At 44.3% G+C, this 12895-nt stretch overlaps 1 protein-coding gene across 1 annotated transcript in view; it reads right to left on the bottom strand.

Moving 5' to 3' along the window:
* Positions 1-12363, bottom strand: part of wdr36 (WD repeat domain 36) — a 100539-nt gene extending 88176 nt beyond the window's left edge. The window contains exon 1 of the mRNA XM_072583649.1: positions 12067-12363. Within this exon, the coding sequence (XP_072439750.1) occupies positions 12067-12216 (150 nt within the window). The 5' untranslated portion in view covers positions 12217-12363. The remainder of the gene's footprint in view (positions 1-12066) is intronic.
* Between the last annotated feature and the right edge of the window lie 532 nt (positions 12364-12895).

The raw sequence follows: 12895 nt of genomic DNA, 5'->3' as shown, positions 1-12895 counted from the left end.
AAAAAACTAACTTATCCTGTACAAAACAAAAAAAAACACGCAGTTCATGTGGCAAATGGCCCCCTTCAATGTTGTTCACAGGATGCTGCAGAATTTTGACAGCAGCAACAAACAAATGGCAACACATGTCCAAGCCGATGACCAGAAGACAAATTTAGCAGTGACTGTGATTCAATGTATCTGTTACCTCTGTTCTTCAAAGTGATAGCGGTCACAGGTTTGGAAGATGCTGCCAAAGAAGCTTTGTCAAATTGCTTTAGTGTATTCTGTGGATATGCTGTGCTGATGAATGGAGCACCATTAAGCAGGTTCATAGAACAAGAACAATACAATGCAGGACAAGCCCTTTGGCCCTCAATGTTGCACCGATCTGTGAACTAATGTAAGCCCATCTCTCTACACTATCCCTTCATCCATATGCTTATCCAAGGTCTGTTTAAATGCCCCTAATGTGGCTGAGTTAACTACATTGACAGGCAGGGTAGTCCATACCCTTACCACTCTGAGTAAAGAACCTGCATCTGACATCTGTCTTAAATCTATCACCCCTCAATTTGCAGTTATGCCCACTCATACAAGCCGATGTCATCATCCTAGGAAAAAGACTCTCACTGTCCACCCTATCTAATCCTCTGATCATCTTGTATGTCTCCATTAAATCCCCTCTTAGCCTCCTTCTCTCCAATGAAAACAGATCCAAGTCCCTTAGCCTTTCTTCATTAGACCTCCCTCCAGACCAGGCAATATCCTGGTAAATCTCCTCTGCACCTTTTCCAATGCTTCCACATCCTTCCCATAATGGGGTGACCAGAACTGTACACAATATTCCAAGTGAGGCCACACTAGCATTTTGTACAGATGCAGCATGGCGTCACGGCTCTGGAACTCAATCCCTCTACCAACAAAACCTAACACACCATATGCCTTCTTAACACTATCAACCTGGGTGGCAACTTTCAGGGATCTATGACCATGGACACCAAGATCCCTCTGCACATCCACACTACCAAGAATCTTTCCACTGACCCAGTATTCTACCTTTCTGTTATTCTTCCCAAAGTGCATCACCTCACATTTATCTGCATTGAACTCCATTTGCCACCTTCCAGCCCAATTCTGCAGTTTATTCAAGTCCCCCTGCAACCTGCAACATTCTTCCATACTGTCCCCAGCTCCACGGACTTTAGTGCCATCTGCAAACTTACTAACCCATCCACCTATGCTTGCATCCAAGTCATTTATAAAAATGACAAACAGCAGTGGTTCCAAAACAGATCCTTGTGGCACACCACTAGTGAACGATTCCAGGCTGAATAATTTCCATCAACCACCACACACTGCCTTCTTACATAAAGCCAGTTTCTAATCCAAACTGCTAAATCACTCTCAATCCCATGCCTCTGCATTTTCTCCAAAAGCCTACCATGTGAAAACCTTATCAAAGGCTTTACTGAAGTCCATGTACACCACATTAACTCCCTATGCTCATCCACATGCTTGTTCACCTTCTCAAAAAAACTCAATAAAGATTTGTGAGACACGACCGGCCCTTGATGAAACTATGTTGACTATCTCCAATCAAATTGTTGCTTGCTAGATGGTTATAAATCCTATCTCTTATAATCCTTTTTAAAAACTTTTCTTAAAACAGACATAAGGCTCACTGGTCTATAATTACCTAGGTCATCTCTACTGCCCTTCTTGAACAATGGCACTTTTGCAATCCTCCAGTCCTCTGGTACGAAACCTGTAGACAATGATGACTCAAAGATCAAGGCCAAAGACTCCGCTAACAACTCCCTAGCTTCCCAGAGAATCCTCAGATGAATCCCATCTGGCCCAGGGGACTTATCTACTTTCACACCTTCTAGAATTGATAACACCTCCTCCTGACTAACCTCAATCCATTCAAGTCTAATAGCCCGTATCTCAGGCATCTCCTCTACAATATTCTCCTTTTCCTGAGTGAAAACAGAGAAATATTCATTTAGCACCGCTCCAATCTCCACAGGGTCCACACACAACTTCTCACTTCAGTCTGACTGGCCCTATTCCTACCCTAGTCATCCTTTTATTCCTCACATACGTATAGAAAGCTTTAGGGTTCTCCTTTATTGTCTGCTAAAGACTGCTCATGTCCCGTCTTTGCTCTTCTCAATTCTCTCTTTAAATCCTTCTTAGCTAATCTGCAAGTCTCCATCGCCTCATTTGAATCATCTCGTCTCAATGTCACATAAGCCTCCATCTTCCGCTTAACAGGAGATACAATTTCTTTAGTAAGCCACGATTCCCTTACCTTATCACTTCCTCCCTGCCTGACAGGGACATACCTATCAAGGACACGCAATATCTGTTCCTTAAACCAGCTCCACATTTCCATTGTCCTCATCCCCTGCATTTTGCTACCTCATTCTATGCCTTCTAAGTCTTGCTTAATCACATTATAATTGCCCTTCTCCCATCTATAACTCTTAAAAGGGTAAAAACAAGGACTGCAGATGCTGGAAACCAGATTCTAGATTAGAGTGGTGCTGGAAAAGCACAGCAATTCAGCATCCAAGGAGCAGGAAAATCAACCTTTCGGGCAAAAGCCTTTCATCAGGAATAGAGGCAGAGTGCCTGCAGGGTGGAGAGATAAATGAGAGAAGGGTGGGGTGGGGAGAAAGTAGCATAGAGTACAATAGGTGAATGGGGGTGGGGATGGAGGTGATAGGTCAGAGAGGAGGGTGGAGTGGATAGGTGGAAAGGAAGATAGGCAGGTACGACAGGTCATGGGGACAGTGCTGAGCTAGAAGTTTGGAACTGGGGTGAGGTGGGGAAGGGGAAATGAGGAAACTGGTGCAGTCCACATTGATGCCCTGGGGTTGAAGTGCTCAGAGGAGGAAGATGAGGCATTCTTCCTCCAGGCGTCTGGTGGTGAGGGAGCAGCAGTGAAGGAGGCCCAGGACCTCCATGTCCTTGGCTGAGTGGGAGGGGAGTTGAAATGTTGGGTTACAGGGCAGTGTGGTTGATTAGTGCGGGTGTCCTAGAGACGTTCCCTGAAACGCTCTGCGAGGAGGCGTCCAGTCTGTAGAGGAGACCGCATCGGGAGCAACGGATATAATAAATGACATTGGTGGATGTGCAGGTAAACCTTTGATGGATGTGCAAGGCTCCTTTGGGGCCTTGGATGGAGATTAGGGGGATGATGTGGGTGCAGGTTTTGCAATTCCTGCGGTGGCAGGGGAAGGTGCCAGGACGGGAGGGTGGGTTGTTGGGGGGCGTGGATCTGACCAGGTAGTCACGGAAGAAATGGTCTTTGCGGAAGGCGGAAAGGGGTGAGGAAGGAAATATATCACTGATGGTGGGGCCCGTTTGGAGGTGGTGGAAATGTCGTCAGATGATTTGGTTTATGCAAAGGTTGGTAGGGTGGAAGGTGAGCACCAGGGGGGTTCTGTCCTTGTTAAGGTTGGAGGGGTGGGGTCTGAGGGCGGAGGTATGGGATGTGGACAAGATGCGTTGGAGGGCACCTTTAACCATGTGGGAAGGGAAATTGCGGTCTCTAAAGGAGGAGGCCATTTGGTGTGTTCTGTGGTGGAATTGATCCTTCTGGGAGCAGATACAGCAGAGGCAGAGGAATTGGGAATACGGGATGGCATTTTTGCAGGAGGTAGGGTGGGAAGAGGTGTAATCCAGGTAGCTGTGGGAGTCGGTGGGTTTGTAAAAAATGTCGGTGTCAAGTCGATCGTCATTAATGGAGATGGAGGGGTCCAGGAAGGGGAGGGAGGTGTCAGAGATGGTCCAGGTAAATTTAAGATCAGGGTGGAATGCTTTGGTGAAGTTGATGAATTGGTCAACCTCCTCGTGGGAGCACGAGGTGGCGCCAATGCAGTCATCAATGTAGCGGAGGAAGAAGTGGGGAGTGGTGTTGGTGTAACTACGGAAGATGGACTGTTCTACATAGACGACAAAGAGACAGGCATAGCTGGGGCCCATACGTGTGCCCATGGCTACCCCTTTGGTAGGGAAGAAGTGGGAGGATTCGAAGGAGAAATTGTTGAGGGTGAGGACCAGTTTAGCCAAACGAATAAGAGTGTCAGTGGAAGGGTACTGTTGGGGACATCGGGAGAGGAAGAAACGGAGGGCTTGGAGGCCCTGGTCATGGCGGATGGAGGTGTAGAGGGATTGGATATCCATGGTGAAGATAAGGCATTGAGGGCTGGGGAAACGGAAGTCTTGGAGGAGGTGAAGGGCATGTGTGGTGTCTCGAACGTATGTGGGGAGTTCCTGGACATGGGGGGATAGGACAGTGTCGAGGTAGGTAGAGAGGAGTTCAGCGGAGCAGGAGCATGCTGAGACAATGGGTTGGCCAGGGTGGTCAGACTTGTGGATCTTGGGAAGGAGGTAGAACCGGGCAGTGCGGGGTTCCCGGACTATGAGGTTGGAAGCTGTGGGTGGGAGATCTCCTGAGGTGATGAGGTTCTGTATGGTCTGGGAGATGATGGCTTGGTGATAGAGGGTGGGCCTTCTTCAGGCTCATGCCCGAAACGTCGATTCTCCTGCTCCTTGGATGCTGCCTGACTACTTGCTGTGCTTTTCCAGCAACACATTTTCAGCTCTGATCTCCAGCATCTGCAGTCCTCACTTTCTCCTGATGAAGGGTGGGCTCATGGTCGAGGGGGCGGTAGGAGGTGGTGTCTTCAAGTTGGCATCTGGCTTCAGCGGTGTAGAGGTCAGTGCGCCAGACTACCCCTTTATCCGCTGGCTTGATGGGGAGGTCGGGATTGGAGCACAGGGAGTGGAGAGCTGCACGTTGTGAGAGTGAGAGGTTGGAGTGGGGGGAGAGGGGTAGACAGGTTAAGACGGTTAATGACCCGGCAGCAGTTGGAAATGAAGAGGTCGAGGGCGGGTTATAGGCCAGCATGGGGCGTCCAGTCAGATGGAGTGTATTGGAGGCGGGCGAAGGGGTACTCGGAAGGTGGGCGGGAGTCCTGATTGTAAAAGTAAGCTTGGAAGCAGAGGAAGAAGTGTTCGACGTCACGGCATGTATTAAATTCATTGATGCATGTGTGGAGGGGGATTAAGGTGAATCCTTTGCTGAGGACTGATCATTTGTCCTCAGTCTGGAGGAATGGTGAAAACTCAGCAGGGCTGGGAGCTGGGACCCAGTGTGGGTGTGGAGCTGGGAGTGGGTGTGGTGGGGGGGGGGGGGGGAGTGGGTGTGGTGGGGGGGGGGGAAGTGGGTGTGGTGGGGGGGGGGGAAGTGGGTGTGGTGGGGGGGGGAAATGGGTTTGGAGTCATGAGCAAGGGTTGTGTGCCCCTCAGGGTTTTTGGGGCGGGGATGGTGACATCTATAACTCTTGCCCTGTGGCATGTACCTATCCCTTTCCGTCACTAAACTAAACATAACCAAATGTGGCCACTCTCTCCAAAGTGCTCACTTATCACTAAATCAAACACCTGGCCTGGTGCTCACCCAGATGGAGTTGGTCCTCAAGCGTTGCTGAGTTGAATTTACCCATCTAGTCAAGTAAAGAGTTCTCTACCACTGTTTTGATTGTAAGTTATGGTTAGGTTTGGCATGTCATGAGGTGAACTATTGGTTACAAAAAGCTGACATGTTCCAGTAGACAGACTTATCAGTAAATGGAGATTGGATGTTTCACTGGAATTGTGCTGGTAAATGTTTCTAAACTCTCTCTCTCCTCTTCCTGGTAATGAAGGTGGGATGCAGGCCCTGTGGGTGTTAGATTATAATGTTTCTCTTCCTCTTTCTCCCAATCCTAGTTACAGGCTGAAGGCTCTGGGATCTCTGGTGAATGCAGTACTGTGGTCAATCTCCGTGTTGGTTTGGGTGCATAGAAGGCAGTTTTTATGATAATTGAAGATCCTTCACAGAAGGTCCTGCTGAGTAGGATCTGGTCTATCTCCATCAACAGGGAACCACACACCCTCATAGACTTGGGTTAGTTTATTTAGAGCAGAAGAGACAGAGAGGGTCATGATTGAGACGTATAACAGTATAAGAGGTATAGACCAGATGGACTGCAAAGAACTTTTCCATTTGTTGGCGACATCAATGATAGAGGGCAGAGGTTCAAGGTGAAGAGCAGGAGGGAATTTGAGGTTTCTACTTCCCTCGCAGTAACAGTGCGTTGGGAATCTGGAACTCACTGCTGTAGAGACACGGTCGTAGAGACAGAAACCGCCATTAACAGTTAAGTATTTAGATGTACACTTACGATGCCAAAGCATATACAAGGCCATGGTCCAGGTGCTGGGAAATGGGGCTAGGATAATGAGGTGGTTGCTTTTTTTTTCACTGGCACAGACTACATGTGCCAAAAAGCCTTTTTCCATGTGTGACTCTATTTTTACTAAATGGTGCCTCCTTGGACATTATTGGTGGCAGACTTGTTCATGGCACACTAGCTTTTCATGGTCAGATCTAGCCTACTCCTGATTATAATGGCACAAATACAAATTCAAAACCTTACAGTGTAGTAGTGAGACAAACTCTCCACAGCACATTTGTACATATTAAGTTTTGTTTCCAATGCTCACCTTCCAATCACAAAGCTCATTTTCTGCAGCCATAATTTTTGTCAACTAATTATGTCTACTTTTGATATAAATTACTCAGTGCAAGATTTAACATTTTACAACTGAAAACACATCACCATGGGCGATGTGGATGATGTGGTGCTGTTCACTCTAATCCAGATACCCAGGTACTGTTGTAGGGATCTATTGTTACGACACGGGGTGAACCCCTCTACTAATTTCAAACTCAACACACAGAGAAGGTCACCTCATGCTGTAATCTGTTAAATTTCAAGAAGCAAAGAACTATCCCAGAGGTCACCACTTAAAAGTAAAAATTAACAATTTTATTCTTTAAGTACAACAGAAAATACTAAAATCAATAATTATTTACAACTCCTTTCTCTTAAACCTATCTTTTACCTCCCACTCTATAATGCTGGTCCGATAAATTCCCTCTTAAGTTTACAGCAAAATCAATTTCAAACCCAGATATAGTCTTCGGATGTCAAACTTTCTCTGTAGCTTCCTCTCGGTTGTCTTTGGTGTTTTGCTGCACAAATTTCCTATAGACAGGTAACTTTCAGAGTTATTCTGCTAGCAGTCTACAGCTCTTTGTAGTTCTCCCCCATATGGTCAAAATGTCCAGTTTTATATCCCAAAACATCAGTGCATTTAATTGGTTTGATGGCATGCCAAACAATAAAATTCAAATTCAATTGGATTTTGGTATCTGGGGCATAATTTAAAAATGATTGGCCAAATTTGAATTTGCTTTTGTTCCACAGCAATCCAACTCCAGCTATTTGTTTCGACCAAGTGTTACAATTTTTACCTTGTTCTGGACACACTGTGCTTCAGTCAGTCTTTGCTAGTTTCCTATCTCTCTTAAAGGTACAGTACACCTCTACACCTTCATAACATCTACATTCAAATCCCACCACAGCAGTTTTAGGTCAATTTTAAAAAGGTTTGAAATTTGACCATGAAATTATAATTGATTGTGTAAAGAGCATTACATCAACATCCTTTAAAGATATATAGGAGACTTGCAATCCTTTATAGTCTACCTTCAACTCTGAAATCCCAAATACCTTGCTCACGGTTGCCAACTTTAATCACTGACAACACATAACAGGTCTGTCAATTCAACACATACAGAATTCTCAAACCCGACTGTCATATCTCCTATTTGATTATAACACACTTCCATCTTCCCTACCTTGAGTACATAATTTAAACTGAACTCAGAACAGTATCAATAAAAGTTAAGTTGCCTGTTTCTCAGAGAACTATAGGACTACTCTTTCATTAGAAAGACATGACTGGTGGGGGGCTTAGCCTGACTATCACCATATGTCAGGCAAGGACAAGATTGTTAAGGTAGGACCTTCATGATTACCTCAGCCAGTGTGGTAACCGTACTGCACTGTTGGAGTTAGTGTGCACCACAAACTAGCCATCCAGCTAAGTGAGCAAACTAACCACCAAGAGTGCAGAATTATCAGAAATGGCAACACGGAACCTTGATTTAATATTTCATTCACATTTTTTAAGCACAAAATTTAAGATTACATAGAATGATTCAAAGTCAAGTAGTGAAGTGCTTAATTTTGCTTCTAAGATTTTGTGGCTGCATTTGACTACTTAACAGTAATTCATTGATTGTGAATATATTTTAAGGAATTTAAAAGTGTCTTTAAATGGAAACTTCATTTTCTTTAACTCACTGTTATAGGCAGGCCACCTACCTGTCATGTGCAGTTATCATCTCTAATACCTTATATACATTACAGCAGTCAAGAAACATAACAAATGTGGCCATAATGAGATTCAAGATTTTGGGAGCCCCAAATCTTGTATAAATTCTCACAAATGCTGCTTGATTCTAATTTTCACCTATTTCTTGAGTCTGCATCCCATAATACACTTATCACTAAAATTTAACAAAACCAAACACAACAACTTTCTGCTTTAACTCCATGCTGTTTACCTTTCAGTGTCTCAATTTTAAAATTCTCGTCCTGATGTTCAAATTTCTACCCCTTCACATCTCTAATCTCCACTCGCACACTCCTTCAAGATTTCTGAATTCCTCTAATTCAAGCCTACAGACATCTTGATTTTAATTGCTATACTAATGGCAAGTGTACCTTAAGCTGCCAGGGTTCCAAGCTCGGAATTCAACCCCTCCACTCCTACACTGTTCCTTCACTCACCTCCTTTAAGACACCCTTTAAAAACCTTTCTCATTAATCAAACTTTTGTTTAATTTGCTCTAATGTCTCCTTATGTGTCACAATGACAATTTCTTTCTTCTAATATTCTTATGAAGCACTTATGACATTTTACTACGTTAAAGGTACTATATAAACCCAAATTGCTGCTTACTCATTTACGACTACCTTCTTACTCAAACAAATTTATACTTTCTCAGCAGCACAAAAACTGTCAAATTCTTGTCTGTTCAACTTCTAGGTTCATCACTTAATTATTGAAAAAAGCTTCTCCTTTTTAATAACCCTACAGCTCCCAGAGATTAATGAAATCTATATGATTAAGGCACACATCAGAAGGTAGTGTGTCCTATGTTCATTCTCAGCCAGTTTGTCAGAGCACTGCCAGATCAAATGGTTATTTAACTGCTGCGAGCAAATTTCTTGCCTCAATTCTTATAGCAATGAGGTTTTAATTGCCTTCCTTGGGACCTGCTGAAGTCATCAAAGGCACTGTCAGCATACGCAAATTTGCTTTAACTTCATTACTAGTAAAAATGAATTAAACAGGGACTAACTCAGATCCATCATACAACCATCTGGAACAATAGTAGGATTGCTCCAGCATGCAATTATGATCATGACACATCCATAACTCCAATTAATCTGCTTCTGTTCTATGTCTCTAGAGACACACACATAAAATAAACTAGTCTTGCCATGCAAGTTCAAATGGAGATATGAAAAGTTGTTCTTAACATACAAGGAAGATTGATGTTATTCACACAGGTGGTGTTCACTGAGCTATAACTTTATTTATTCCCTCATGGATAGGCATCACTAGCTGGCCAGCTCGGTGTTTTTTTATTGCTTGTCCCCAGTTGTGCTTGAGAAAGTGGTAGTGAGTTGCCTTTTTGAACCACTGTAGATCCATGTGCTATAGCTGCACTCTTAATGTCATAAGGCAGGGAATTCCTTCACATGTCCGAATAAGTTTGTTAAAATTCTGTGGCTACTGTATGCAGGCAAAGTTTGACCTGACTATACTGGTGGTGAGATATCTTAACCTTTGTGATGACCAGCATCATAAGCTAAAAATGCATCATGACTTCTCAACTTCTGCCTATGGCTCTCTCCATTGTTTGTAGCATCCTGCTGCTGGGCAGAGAATTCCAGGTCTGCCACTAGCACCACAAAGTTCTGAAATACTTCCAGCAAAGACTTTCAAAGTCCATCATCAAAATTCAATGGTAGGACAAAATCACATACAAGGTCCTTCTTTGTCATGAGTTCTGCAGTCTGGAGACCACCTTTGAGAAAATTCAAGTTCATAGTAATTTCTGTTCTACCAAAGAGAATCCCACAGAATCTCCAAAAAGATCTTCCATGGGGAACTGTCTCAGGACATCAAAGTACATTAAAAAGTAAGGATGCCATGCTTAGTTAGTTGGATGGCTGGCTTGCAATGCAGAGTGATGCCAACAATATCAGTTCAATTCATGCACTTGCTGAGGCTACCATAAGAGACTCTCGTTCTCACCTCTCCTCTTAACTAGGGCACAGTGAGTCTCAGGTTAAACTATCGCCAGTTATCTCTTCCTAATTAGGGAGAACCCTTATGATCTGGTAGGACTATGGCAGCTTCCCCTTTTTGCAAGGACACCTTAAAAGGACTTGGAAACTTCACATTTCAGACCATTTGTCTTAAGAAAACACTGCAACTGACCGACTCCTGCAATGGGAGACAGTGGAACTTGGATCAGCATATGTCAAAGACCAGCTATGTCAACTTCTCAGTGGCAACATGACCATAAAAAATGACAACTGGAAAAGCTACCTCAAGCATCAACACAAATTGCCAGTTATGTGCAAGCCCATGCCAACTCTCCATCTGACTCTTCAGCCATGATGACCCCTCACCACAAAGCTTGGACATCAAGTGTAAGCTGTCATTTGTGCATGTATGTTTGAAAGCTATTAGTCAAACCCAAAAAAGTGTGTACTCAGTGTATATTTGAAAGCTGTTATTGACAGCTAGGCATAATTATGTTTGTTGAAGAAACAACAAAGAGGATTGATGAGGGCAGAGGGATGTGATCGATATGGACTTCAGCAAGGTTCCTCATGATAGACTGGTTAGCAAGGTTTGATCATACAAAATACAGGGAAACTAACTATTTGGATACAGAACTGGCTCAAAGGTAGAAGACAAAGGGTGGTGGTAGAGGGATGCTATTCAGACCGGAGGCCTGTGACAAGCAGTATGCCACAACGATTGATGCTAGGTGCCTTTTTGTCATTTATGTAAAAGATTTGGCTGTGACCATAGGAGGTATGGTTAGTAAGTTTGCAGATGACACTAAAATTGGAGGTGCAGTGTACAGTGAAGGTTACCTCAGGGTACAACAGGCTCTTGATCAGATGGGTCAATGGGCCATGGAGTGGCAGACGGAATTTGATTTAGATAAATGTGAGATGCTGCATTTCGGAAAGGCAAAACAGAAAACTTATACACTTGATGATGAGGTCCTAAGGGCTGTTGCTGAACAAAGAGACCCTAAAGTGCAGGTTTATATTTCCTTAAAAGTGGAGTTGCAGGTACACAGGATAGTGAAGAGATAGTGAAGTTTGGTGTGCTTGCATTTATTGATCAGTGTGTTGAGTATGGGAGTTGGGAGGTCATGTTGTGGCTGTACAGGATATTGGTTGTGCCATTTTTGGAGTATTGCGTGCAATTCTGGTCTCCCTTGTTAGGAAGAATGTTGTGAAACTTGAAAGGATTCAGAAAAGATTTACAAGGATGTTGCCAGGGTTGGAGGGTTTGAGCTATAGAGAGAGGCTGAACAGGCTGGGGATGTTCTCCCTGGAGCTTTAGAGGCTGAGGGGTGACCTTACAGAGGTTTATAAAATCATGAGGGGCATGGGTAGGTTAAATTGGCAACGTCTTTTCCCTGACGTGGGGGAATCCAAAACCAGAGGGCATAGGTTTATGGTGAGAGGGGAGGAAATACATAAAAAGGACCCAAGGGGCAACTTTTTCACAGAGGGTGGTGTGCATATGGAATGAATCACCAGATGAAGTGGTGCAGGCTAGTACGATTACAACATTTAAAAGGCATTTTGATGGGTATATGAATAGGAAGGTTTTACACAGTTGTGGGCCAAGTGTTGGCAAATCGGACTAGATTAGTTTAGGGTACCTTGTTGGCATGGCCGAATCGGACCTAAGAATCTATTTCTGTGCTGTACATCTCTATGACTCTGAGTGAGTTTACTCATACTGTATGTTTGAAAGGCATTATTAACTGCAGGGTGCGAGTTCACTCACGTTGTAAGTGTGAAAAGCAGCCCCCACGGCTGTGATCAGGTAAAACTCTCGGTGTCGCTGGTGGAAACGGACCACGTGCGGGACCTGGTTGCAGTAGAGCGCCAGGGCTCGGTATCCGCTGAAAATGTTGCTTCCTTTACTCCGCGACATCCTCCTCGCCGATGGACGAACCTGAGAATGAGACCCTCGTCGTTCTCTCCAGCTCTGGGCCTCCGGTAACCGGCAATGCTCAACGGCTAACCGGCTGTGAGTGGGTCGCTGTACATCTTCCCCCGAACCCTCCGAGACAGCAACACAGTTCCGCTGTGTGTTTTTATTTTCCCTCTCACTCGCCTCATGGTCCGGCAAGTTCCCTGAGACCCGGAAAACAGAATCGCACAATTCATCTCATTCACACCAAATATTAAGTGCCACGCACCGGCGCGTACTAAATAAAAACTGATGACTACTGATCAAACTTTTAAGACATAACGCAATAGATTTGCACAAAGTTAAAAAAAAAACCAGCGGATGCTGGAAATCAGAAACAAAAACAAAAATTGCTGGAAAATTGAGCAGGTTTGCCGGCAACTGTTAAGAGAACATTACTGAAGGTTTGAGAGCATCTGTGGAGAGGAATTAGAGTCCCGTGACTCTTCGACAGGACTGTCCTCTTAACATGAAACATTCTGTGCAAATCTAGAAAAACTGAGCAGATTTGCCAACATCTGGTAAGAGGACAGTCCTGAAGAAGAGTCACTCGATCCTGATTTCTCCACGGATGCTGCCAGATCTTCAGTCCTGTTCTCTTGCCAGATTTTGGCAAATCTGCTCAGTTATTTCCAAATTT

The sequence above is a fragment of the Chiloscyllium punctatum genome, chromosome 2, assembly GCF_047496795.1.
Source record: "Chiloscyllium punctatum isolate Juve2018m chromosome 2, sChiPun1.3, whole genome shotgun sequence".
NCBI lineage: Eukaryota > Metazoa > Chordata > Chondrichthyes > Orectolobiformes > Hemiscylliidae > Chiloscyllium > Chiloscyllium punctatum.
Note: the sequence above shows the minus strand (reverse complement) of the source record. Positions and strands in the feature narration are given on the sequence as shown.